The sequence below is a fragment of the Crocuta crocuta genome, unplaced genomic scaffold (assembly GCF_008692635.1).
Source record: "Crocuta crocuta isolate KB4526 unplaced genomic scaffold, BGI_CrCroc_1.0 scaffold13, whole genome shotgun sequence".
Taxonomy (NCBI): domain Eukaryota; kingdom Metazoa; phylum Chordata; class Mammalia; order Carnivora; family Hyaenidae; genus Crocuta; species Crocuta crocuta.
The window spans coordinates 2,577,584-2,589,265 of record NW_027530007.1 but is presented as its reverse complement, the minus strand read 5'-3'; the positions used below and the strand labels follow the sequence as shown (position 1 = coordinate 2,589,265).

General features: G+C 63.6%; 1 protein-coding gene across 1 annotated transcript in view; it reads left to right on the top strand.

The window, feature by feature from the left end:
* Window positions 1-11,682, top strand: part of TMEM201 (transmembrane protein 201) — a 16,589-nt gene that overhangs the window by 1,376 nt on the left and 3,531 nt on the right. The window contains 7 exon segments of the mRNA XM_077763970.1: window positions 655-775; window positions 1,248-1,442; window positions 2,637-2,813; window positions 4,286-4,400; window positions 4,403-4,520; window positions 5,036-5,239; window positions 10,482-10,690. Coding sequence (XP_077620096.1) covers window positions 655-775; window positions 1,248-1,442; window positions 2,637-2,813; window positions 4,286-4,400; window positions 4,403-4,520; window positions 5,036-5,239; window positions 10,482-10,690 — 1,139 coding nt within the window.

Sequence of the window (11,682 nt, the reverse complement as noted above, 5' to 3'; positions counted from 1 at the left end):
GCCCCACTACCTCTGCAGCCAATGCGATGGGTGGAGGGGCCCAGAGCACAGATCCCCAGTGTCTGGGCCGGATTATCCTGCAGCTCCCACCTGTCGCCACATGTGTGGCCAGCGAGGGCCACTGTGGATTGCTGCCCTGTCCCTCCAGCAGACAGGGCTGGCTCCGGCCTGAGCAGCTGTCTCTAGTCCCCGCCCCGCAGCCTCCTTACCCTCGTGGGTTTTTTTCTTTTTCATCTTTGGAGCACGGAAGGCTCCTGGCATCTGGAAACTCCCTGAGGAGCACTGTTTCCACAGCCCAGGGACGGGCTCAGGAGTCGGCAGGCCTCGGGGGGACAGTCCTGGTCCGTGTGGCCCCGATGCCTGAGCCCAGGGCACCAAGGACTGGTGCCAAGTGAACGGGTGCATCTCCAGCTGCCCCCGGGGCTGGGAGCGGGGAGGGCCGGCTTCGCCCAGGGGCCTGAGGAGAAGCTGTGCCCGCTCGGCCTCCTCGCGGGTCCTACGGGCCAGTGCTTGGCCTGCAGCCAAGCCCCTCTCCCAGTCACTTCTTCCAGCCGCGAAGTCTTCGGCCCTGGGTCCCCCCGCCTGCTTCCCCACGCTTTCTCTGGTCCCCGTGGCGCCGCTCTCCCGGGTGACCCCACTCTGTCCTGTGCACAGGATGAAGCCGACGCACACCGTCGTCAACTGCTGGTTCTGCAGCCAGGACACGGTGGTGCCGTACGGGAACCGCAACTGCTGGGACTGTCCGCACTGCGAGCAGTACAACGGCTTCCAGGAGGTAACGGCCGAGCGGGGCGGGGGGGCCCGGGCAGCTTGTCCGCTGTCAGGCCACTAGAAGCAGCGGACCAGGGTTCAGACCTAGACCTTTCTGGCTCTGAAGCCCCTCCTCCGCCTTGCATTAGACCAGGGGCTGGCAGGCTCTCTGCAGGGGCCAGTGTTTTCGGCTTCGCAGGCCGTCCATGCGGCCGGTACCGGCTAGAAAACTCGATTCACAAACACCGGCGGCCCGCGGTGTGCAGCCGCGCTCCCTGAGGTTGGGGGGTGCAGGCTGCCCTCAGCGTCTTGCCTGTCGGGCCTCCACATGACACTGCTTTAGAAGAAAGGCTTCTGCCATTGCTGATGAAGACGGGGGACGTTTGGGACCCACCACTACTTCCCCGGGGTGTTGCCGGACGGGGCCGCCGGCATGGAGGCCCTCGTGTCCGCCGAGACGGGGCTCCCCACTCACCCCAGTCCCCTCCTGCCCCCAGAACGGCGACTACAACAAGCCGATCCCCGCGCAGTACCTGGAGCACCTGAACCACGTGGTGAGCAGCGCGCCCAGGCCCCGCCCCCCCGCGCAGCCGCAGCAGTGGGTGAGCAGCCAGGTGCTGCTGTGCCGCAGGTGCAGCCACCACCAGACCACCAAGATCAAGCAGCTGGCCGCCTTTGCGCCACGGGACGAGGTGAGGAGGGCCGGGCCCCGCGCCAGCCCCACATTCCGGGGGGTCGTTCCTTCCGTCTCCATTGACACACACGTCTCGCCCTCCCCGTCTCGTGGTTGCTGCTGTCGGGGCCCCAAGCCCAGGACATCGGAGAAACCCCGGCGCCTGGTGCGGGGGGTGGGGGGGGTTCCTGGGGCAGTGAGAGGTTGGGTCCCTGGGCTCCCCACACAGTCCGTCTTGGACCCGTCCTGTCCTGTCTGCATCCCTGGGTCGGTGCTGCCCGCTGGCCAGGCAGGCGGGTTGCCCTGCGTTCAGGGGAGGATGTGCGCGGTTCCTGGGAGAGGAGGACGGATGCAGGCAAGCAGCCTGGTGTTAGGAGTTCGCGCCCTGCCCAGGGGGCGCCTGACCTCTGGAGGAGAGCCCAGCTGAGGCCCAGGGACCGTGCCTTTCCCGACCCTGCTGGGAGGGAGGGGAATGGGGAGAGGCCAGGCAGGGGGGCTGGGGAGCCCACATGAAGAAGGGAAGGTGTGTGCAGTGTGGCAGCCAGTGCGGCTCTGGCACATTCGGTCCCAGCGAGAGTGCAAACCGAGAACTCTCGTGGCCGCTGCAGGCTGAACTGTGTGGCTCCTGGCATCAGGGAAGAAGTGTGTGGCTGCATCTCTGGGAGGCGGGGACTCGAATCTTTGGGCTATTCCCGAAGCCCGAAAAACCCTTCAGCCCACCAAAGCCCTTGGCTCTCTAGCATTTTCTGGACCCTTGGCCTTCAGGAGGCAGGCAGGCCCTGCCTCTGAGTTGTTCTGCCTACACGTCCGTAGCGTCCACCCAGAGCCGGCTTCTCCCTTGGCTCACCTGGCCTGCTGGGGCGCTGGGCCCAGGCGCGGAGCCTGAGGCAGGGACCACATCATGAGCTCCTGACCCCCAGCTGCATCCTGTGCAGCAACAGGACTTGGCCAGAGCGGCTCCTGGCCCCTGTGGGCCCCTGCCGTGTGTCGGGCTCCGGGCCAGGCCTCGCTCGCCGTAGCCAGCATCACCGCAGGCAGTGGCCCGTTGGTGCTGTTGGGCACCGGAGGGAGCGGGTTCTGAGTGGGAACGACTTCCTCGTGGTCCCCGCACTTGGAAGTGAACCCAGACCTGACCTGCTCGACGTGAACAGCCCCGGTTGCCGCCCCGAGGACCCTGAGCCTCTGTCGTCGCCCCCCCCCGCCCCCCCCGCAGGGCAGGTATGACGAGGAGATCGAGGTGTACCGCCACCACCTGGAGCAGATGTACAAGCTGTGCCGCCCCTGCCAGGCGGCCGTCGAGTACTACATCAAGCACCAGAACCGCCAGCTGCGCGCCCTCCTGCTCAGCCACCAGTTCAAGCGCCGGGAAGCCGACCAGACCCACACACAGGTTAGAGCAAGGCACCCCGCGGGGCGTTTGGGGAGTCACAGCCCTTGATTTTGTGCAGGAAACCCTTACAGAGGCTGAGCCCCCCGAGACTGGAGGGCAGCCCTTCAGAGCCGAGACCCTTTTCCTGGAGGCAGTAGCCTTCCCCCGGGCCCCCTGTCCCACCCTGTTCACAGGCCCCTTCCTCTCACTGTCCTGAGCAGGTGTCCCAGGAAGAGTGGCTCAGTATCGTAGTACACACGTATTTTTCTTAATTTGTTAATGTTTATTTTTGAGAGGGAGAGACAGAGCAGGATCTGGGAGGGGCAGAGAGGGACAGAGGGAGACACGGAATCTGAAGCAGGCTCCAGGCTCCGAGCTGTCAGCACAGAGCCTGACGCGGGGCTCGAACCCACAAACAAGATCACGACGGAGCCAAAGTTGGAAGCTTAACCAGCCGAGCCCTCCAGGTGCCCCGAACGCGGGTGTTTGTGTGCTCAAGCCAGGAGCTGTGAGGGCCCTGCCGGACCCGGGCACTTCCCCGACACAGGCGCACGCCCCCACGGCACCCTTCATGGTAGGTGTGCCCTGAGGCCCTGTGACTCCCATTTATAGCTGTGGAAGCCAGACTCGGGAGTTCGAGAACTTGGAGAGGGCCATATGCCAAGATTTGAACCTAAGACCACCTGGCCAAAAACTGTCTTTGATTATTGCTATACTTGGTTAATGGAATGCTCTGGTTTTAAAAATCGGAGGTAGTGTGCTTCGGATTCTGTGTCTCCCTCTCTGCCCCTCTCCTGCTCGCTCTCTGTCTCTCAAAAGTAAATAAAACATTGAGAAAAAAATTTTTTTTTAATCTGAGGTAGTAGCAAGTGGATTTAGAAGTAAAAACCATCTCCCGCCAGAGACGCTCCTGCCCACATGTGCTCTGTGTCCAGCTGGCATGGGGTTTCCAATCCGCGCACCAGGCCCCTGACTGGGAGGCCTCACCAGCCTGCGCGCCCGTCTGTGCACAGCAGGACACTGACCTTGAGCTTCCCCCCCTCACCACCGTGTCCCTAGACCAAACAACTCACTGTTGGTTTTTTCACTTCGGTTTGGCCAGAGTTCTCTCTGTGTTTATCATAATCCCAGTGAAAATCGCAATAGGAATTTCTGGTGAGACCCTGATAACGTGACTGAAAAGCGCATTTGACAAAACAGATCACCGAACCACCCAAAGCGTTTCTCTAAAGACTGTGGTAGAGCCGTGGTGACTTCCACAGCGGGTGAAGGCCGAGAAGGCAGATGAGTGGAACACGGCAGTAAGCCTAGAGGCGAGGCGGGAGGACATGAGAGTATCAGGCGTGGGCGAGACCCGTCTCTGACTGTCAGGAGCCTGGTGGAATCTTCAGTGAGCGCTCTGGGGCGCTGGCTCGGCCCCCGCGCACAGTGGGCCCTGCGAAAGGCTGTCGGTGGCTCTGGCCGCCCCGCACTGACCGGCGTCTCTCCCTCAGAGCTTCTCCTCCGCGGTGAAGGCCCCGGTCCAGGTCATCATGCTGCGCGCCCTCGCCTTCCTGGCCTGCACCTTCCTGCTGACCATCACGTTCTATGGCGCCAGCAACCCCTTCGCCNGCCTGCGGGGGAGAGGCTGCGGGAGGCCTGGGCCTTCGGGCAGAGCCACCAGATGGGCGTCGTGGCGCTGGGCCTGCTCACCTGCCTGCTGGCCATGCTGCTGGCCGGCCGCATCAGGTGCGTGCGGGGCCGGGCGGGCGGCGCTGGGCCGGAGGACGCGTGCTCGCTCGGGGTTGAAGCCGAGAGGCTCTGCTGGGTGCATGGGAGGCTCTGCTGGGAGGAAGCCAAGCGGCTCGCCCGAGAGGGAGGGGTGGCACCCAGAGCCAGCCTGCCCCTTACCGCCGCGTGCTCGGAGCTCGTGGTGTGCCTCTGTCCCCCTCGGGGGTGATGGTGACCACACGCCTCTGCGGTTGTTGGGGGACCGGGGGGCCCTTGCGGCCCCTGTGAGGCTGCAGACCCCATAATGAATGGCATCCACGTTGTCTCATGGGGGGGTCCTCGGCCCAGCCGTATAGACAGGGAAGAACCGAGCCGCTTGGGTGTGGGAAGTGGGAGTCCGAAGCCCCCCGCTCCCCTCTTGGCCCTGGACTCTGTCCTCTGAGCCAGGGGAGAGGGGATGGAAAGGGGGCGGGAGGGGAGGGTCCTCGTCCAGCCGCTGGGGGCCCTCACCGCCACCCCCGTCTGCCCCGCAGGCTCCGCAGGATCGACGCCTTCTCCACTGGCCTGTGGGCCCTGCTGCTGGGGCTGCACTTGACGGAGCAGTACCTGCAGGCTGCCTCGCCCGGCTGGCTGGAGACCCTCAAGTTCAGCACCACATCCCTGTGCTGCCTGGTGGGCTTCACGGCAGCCGTGGCCACGAGGAAGGCGACGGGCACGCGGAGGTTCCGGCCCCGAAGGTCAGAGAAGCAGCAGTGACTGCTGGGGGGAGGACAGACGNAGCCACCCACCCCCCCCACTCCCCAAGTGCCCTAGAGCCGCCCACCACTGCCGCACCTCTCTGGCCAAAGACCCCATCACGGCCCCCAGACTGGGACACAGCGGCCCACGCAGCCTGCCCCTGACCTGGGGCTTTGGCTGGCAGTGTCCTGACCGCTGGGGGTCAGGTCCCTGCTGCCGCCTGCCACTCCTCTCACTCTGCTGCATCGCAGGGCTGGTGACAGCAGCTGTGGGCCGGGCCCTTCCCGTGAGGCCTGACTACTTGGGCTGCGTTGCGTGGTCGGGGGCGCCCGAGCTGGGGCCAGAGCAGAGCCCCCCACCCTGTCTCCGCGTCTCTCCCCCTATCTGTCCTCTTGTTGTCCACCCAGACTTCACGGAGCTGGGGACCCAAGAGGACACAGGGCCGCCCTGCCCCGCCCCCACCCCACCAGGCAGGAGCTCAGTTCCTGCTCCAAGGCCTACCTGAGACTCGTTGTCCCTCAGCCTCCTGCCCTGGGCGCAGAGAACGCCATTCTTGGGTCCAGACTGGCCACGAGTGTGTGGGGCGAGGCTCCGTTCGCAGCGGGCCGTAGGGAGGCCCCTGGCCCTGTGCTCGGCAGGCGTCTTCTTGGCAGCCAGGCTGTCGGGGGAGTCGCCCAGCGGGGCTTCTGAGCTGGTCTGCGTGTCGGGCACTGCCACGGGCTAGACGGGAGTGGGGCGCACGCACTGCTCCCTCCTCCGAGCCGCGCCTGGCTCTCCCCTGGAAAGGCAGGACCCAGGCCTGGGGCTGAGCCCCTCGCCCACCCCTGCGGGGGCTGGGGTGAGGCCTCCGGGCAAAGGCTGCCCTCGCCGACTGGCAGTAGAGACCTGCGTGCCCTCAGCCTACTCCCCCCACCGCACGCCTGGGGGGGTCCCGTGTCCTCCACTCACCCCCGTAGGATACCTGGGGAAAGTTCTCACTGCCCGCAGGTAGCACAGGGCAAGGGCCCCAGAGCGACACACGTGGCAACTGGTCATGTGTCACCTTGTCCCTCTCTGGCCTGTCACCAGCCTCCTGGCCCCTGGAGCCCCTCGTGGAGGGTGCCAAGGCTCCTGCTCTCCATGTCCCTGTGGGGCAGCTTTCCTTTCCGTGGGTCAGGCGAGAGGGTGGGGACAGTGCTGACCCAGAGTCACCGCTCCAGGGGAACACAGCTGCAACTCAGTAGGAGTGTGGTCCCGGCCAGGCCCCTGCTCTTCCCAGTCTTAGTTTACCATCTGTGAAATAAGAGGTGAACCTCTCTCCAGGGTCTTTGAATGCTGACCTTGGTGTGGATAGTTGTGGGAACACAAGTACAGGCCGAGGAAGCACTTAGCCCAGGGTGCTGTCTCTGAGTGCCTCCCCTCCCCCAACCCTGGCTGAGGAAGCACTTAGCCTAGAGTGCTGTCTCTGAGTGCCTCCCTTCCCCAACCCTGGCTGAGGAAGCACTTAGCCCGGGGTGCTGTCTCTGAGTGCCTCCCCTCCCCCCACCCTGGCTGAGGAAGAAGCACTTAGCCTGGGGCACTGTCTCTGATCTGGGGGGGGACACCCACTCTGCCCTGGCAGCGGGCTGCCCGAAGCTGTCTCCCTCCAGCCATTCTGCCCTCTGCTGACCCCACAGTGGGCCCCACATCTCTCCAGCCCTGCCACTTGTCACTCTGAGCGTAAGTCTCCCTCCAGGGGTGACCCCCTGCTCTCCCCTTCACATATCGGAGCCTGGGGAGGGCAGAGACAGATTACATGCATGTGAGGGTCACACTAGGCAAGGGGCCACCAAAAACAGCCTGACGGGCCCTTCATGGAGCCTGACCCCACTGTCACAGCCCTCATGTTCCTGGGGTCCTAAGGAGCTGCCCCCTCAGCTGTGTGGCCTCAGTCCCGGCCCCGCCTGGCTGGGCTCTGCTTGTTCTCCGTAGAGGGTGAGGCACAAGGTGACTGGCAAACCTGCGGGGCTGTTGAGGGCGGGGGGCTGCCTGTCCGCCTGTCCCTTCACCCCCAGTCAGCCTGCCTGGGGGGAGGGGAGGCGGCCGGTACCGGGCGGACACCCGTGGTCTGATGGCCGAGCCGCCCGTGCGTACGGGGCCCCTGTTTTCAAGGAAACTGACAGCGCGATGCTAATTACTGCTTTTCTTGGCGTTGAGTAGAAGCAGGACATCTGTGTGTATGTGTGTATTTAAGTTAAATTATTTATAATAACCATACCCAGCTCTCGTGCTGGCCGGGAGCCCCTGTCGTGCAAATGTCTCTCCTGCCCTCTCCGGGGACGGAAAGACGCCCTCGTGAGCCGAGCCTCATCAGAGGGAGGCTTCCTGCGCTTTTTAGAGTTGTGTGTGACTTTTGAAAATTGCGTGTCTGTCCTTTGAAGTTCATGACCCGGAGCGTACCCCAGCACCTGCTGATGTTACTGGCAACAGCTGAGGAAGTGCAGGCACCACTGGGATCATGGCTTATTAACTGGAAGTGTGTTGCCCCTGCCAAGGACCTCTGTCCCCTCCACTGGGGACGATTGTCAGACCGCCTGGGGTCAGGGCAACCGTCTCCAAGACGTGAGGGAGGCGCCGCTGGCTGTCTGCTCCCTCGGCCTCCGGGGTCCCCGCCGCGGGCTGAGCAGCCACCTCTTCGCTCCTGCCTGGGACGAGCCTGTGTGTCTTCTGTCCGTGACGGTGGCCCGGTGTCTTGCCCTCTGGTTGTGTAGTAGAGCCACAGACAGCTGGCTGGTGACGCTTGCTGTAACCGTAACTCCTGGCCGTAGATGTCTTGTTTTTCATGCTGTATTTTCAATAAATGCCTCCGGGGCTCTGCTTCTACCGGCAGGCGTCAGGTACCATGTCTTTTTTGTTTGTTCTTTCACATTCCTTCAGAGGCTTCTGTGCCGGGGGCAGGGGACTCCGGGCTGCAGGTGTGCCCGCGGGCCAGGTGTGGGTGCTGGCGCCGCGGGCATCAGACGGCTCCGGGCCGGCTGCCCTCACGTGCGCTGCCGCGTCCTGTTTTCCTCCGTCTCAATAAACCGCTACGTAAAATGTAGTCCTCTCTCTCCTTCTGCTCCCGTCTCTGACCGGGATTGGGTCGGAAAAGACCAGACAGCCCCCCTCAGTGTCAGACGGGACACGGTACAGCCGCCTGACCCGTCCCAGAGTCCGTGTATCCCAGTGGACGTACAGACGTGGCCGCGGGGCTGAGTGCCTCTCGGAGACGGGGTTTGAGGGCGCAGGGTGGTCTGGCCAGGGCGGGGGGGAGGGGGGGCACTGCCAGAGGAGGTTTCAGCACTTCTGAGCTCTCCTGAAGCCTCTGCTGGCTGACTGATGGCACCACATGTCACAGCAAGAGGGGTCAGGACAAGAACTGTCTCCTCGCTGCCAACGCTCTTAGTGGGGTCGGAGATTGGGAACGGCGCCTGTGCCAGACGGATGCGAGACCGAGCTTTAAGCACTGGGGTGGCAGCCCCGGTGGGAGCGGGATCTGGGGAAAGCGGGGAAGAGTCGGAAAGACCCTGGGAGCCTCTCCTGGGCACAGCTGGCCACCTCTGGACCCCACCGCCCACCTTGGAGCCTCTCCCCTCACTTGCTGGCTCCCGGGGGGCGGGCTGTGGGCCTGCGGTGGGAGCGGTCGCAGGAGGCCCAGCACAGGGTCCTACCGCCTGTTGCAACGGGCACTGGGGTGCCCTGCCTCCGTTGTGTCCTCGGGGAGGTGCGGGCCCTGCAGGGGACAGAGCTTCACACGTGATCAGAGCAACCTGGCCAAAGGTCCCAGGGCATCTTCACTGTGCCTGCAGTGAGTCAGGTGTCCCACCCACCTCCAGCTGATCCCCAGGGCGGTGGCCCCATTCTGCCAAACGGTGTCACAGGCCTATGAATGACAGCACACAACCCTGTTCTCTGTGTAGAGGCCGAACCTTTCTCAGCTGTTCTGGTGCCAGGGAGGTGGGTATCAGGCAGGCTTGGGCGGGACCTGTCAGCACGTGGAGCACGGGCGTGTCCAGCCTGGAGTTGTCCAGCCCCTTCTGGCGATTGACTTGATGAGTTCCTGCCTCGATTTCCCCATGCCCCCTTGGTTCTGACAGCCAGGTGGCCTCCTGATGCTCCTGGAAGGCCTTAAAAAGGTCCTGTGATTCTCTATAGGAGGGCAACAGCAGACCCCACACTTGCCTCGTGGTATGGGGCGCTTAAGGGGGGGCAGGGTGAGAAGTAGCAGGCAAGTCAGTGGAGTGTAGTTCAGCTAACAGCGCCCTGAGCGTGTGGTCGTGATAGGCACGGGGCAGGTCCCTTAGGCCCCCCGGCTCTGGCGCAGGGCCTGAGCCAGCCTGCCCATCCGTCGGCACATTGTCCATGGCCCCCATTGTCCCTTGGCGCTGAGGTAAGGCTGGGCCTCCCCCAGCTCCGTCCAGACGGCGGACTAATGTATTAACTGCCTCCGTTTCCACCCCCCGCCCCCCCCATAATCGGTTGCCTTAATCAGAAGCATGGTTGACATTCTGGCTTTTGGGGCCACCAGGTCCCGTTGTGTGATTTGTCCCATTCTCGAGTTAAAGAGACACTGTCACCTTCCGTATTTGGGGGCAGCCTTTGCCATCGTTGACGGGTCTCCTCTAAGCCGGAGTTAGGCTTGTGTCCCGCAAGAGCCCTTCCCCGGGGAGTCCCGAGCCTGGTTGCCCCCACGCCTCTGCCCGCAAGGGGCTTTAGACGAGCATCCCAGACCACAGAGCAGCAGTGGGACTCCTGGAGTCCGGCGCTGGGGAGCTGGCGGGGGGCGGGGGAGGGGTCCTGAGCTCAGCTGCCCTGGCAGGAGGCTCTGGGCACGGAGCGCACAGTGACGAGGGGGAGCCCAAGGTCCGGCCTTTCTTGAGCGCCTGGTGCGAGGTTGGGCATTTTTGCTTCAAGGTGAAGGGTCGGCATGAGGTTGGCAAGGGCGACAGTGTCACTTTAATCCCGAGACTTGTAGTGGAGCTAGTTTGCTGTGAGGCTGAGGGGGACCCGAGGGGGCATGCAGGGAGGGGTGGGTCACGCTGGCACCTCCCAGCCACCCGCTCCTAATGGCGTGAACGCGGTCGGACTGCTCCTCTGCTTCAACTAACACATGCCTCCCTGGGACCCCGACTCCGGCCCCGCCTGGCACCAGGGGAGAGGGGACGGGACCTGTGTGGAGGCCGCCACCAGGGCCCCCCGGGGCTGACCCTCCTCTTCTCTCCCGTGCCCGACGGGCTCTTACAGGTATTTCCCCTCGAGCCCCGGCCTGGCCGTGCCCTGCCCACGTGCCGCCGGCCCGTCACCATCTCTGTTCATCCCTGCGCCACCCGGCTTCCTGCCGCTCACCAGCCAGCAGCTGTTCCGGTCCCCTCGACGGGCCTCGCCCTCCTCGCTGCCAGGCCGCCTCAGCCGGGCCCTCTCGCTGGGAACCATACCCTCTCTGACTCGGGCAGGTAAGAGGCGCTCCGGCATGGGCAGGCAGGGGGCGGGCGGGAGGGCGGTGAGAGCTCGTGCTGTAGAGACGGGCAGAGCCGGAGTCCAATCCGGGTGCATCCCCTCCAACTGCCTCTAGTCAAGGGTCTTCACCGCTGTGAGGGTGGTCATAGCAGTAGAGCCTGCCTGTGGGTGTTTGTGCCGAACGAGGTGATGCATGTCAAGTACTAAGGGCAGCGGACACGCGGTTGATGTCCCCACACGTTGGGGGCTGCCTCCTAACCACCATTCTCACTGTTGTTGTTGTTGCCGGTGTTTGGAGACCTCGAGGGCTGGAAGGTTTGCCCCCGGCCTTTTATGTCAACCAGAGGGCAGGGGCGTGTTCGGATCAGCCGCCTTTATTGAGCCTGTGCTGCTCGTGGGCTCTGGCGTGCCTGAGACCTGGTCCTTGTCACAAGAGACTTCGTCTCCTCCTTCATCTTTTCTAGCGGGATCTTCCCGGGAAGTCAGTTATAAGTTACATCCAGTTTTTCCTCCTCATCGCCCTTCGCTCTTGGGGAAGCCACCTGGGCGGCCTGGGGTGTGTCCTGGGGCCTGGCTCCCTGGGTCACAGCTTTGGGAATACCCAAATATGCCACCAGGCAGCATCCCACACTCCAAGAATGTAGGCAGGCAGCATCTTGGTTAAACCGGGCTTTGTAAGGGCACCTGGGGGGCTCAGCAGGTTGAGCGCCTGACTTCAGCTCAGGTCATGATCCCACGGTTTGTGGGTTCAAGCACCATGTCGGGCTCTGTGCTGACAGCTCGGAGCCTGGAGCCTGTTTCAGATTCTCTGTCTCCCTCTCTTTGTCCCTTCCCTGCGTGTGCTCTGTCTCTCTTCCTCAGAAATAAACATTCAAAAGAAAAGAAAAAATGAAATGACGGGGGCGCCTGGCTGGCTCAATCAGTAGAGCATGCAACTCTTGATCTCAGGGTCGTGAGTTCAAGCCCTAAGTTGAATGTGGAACCTAAT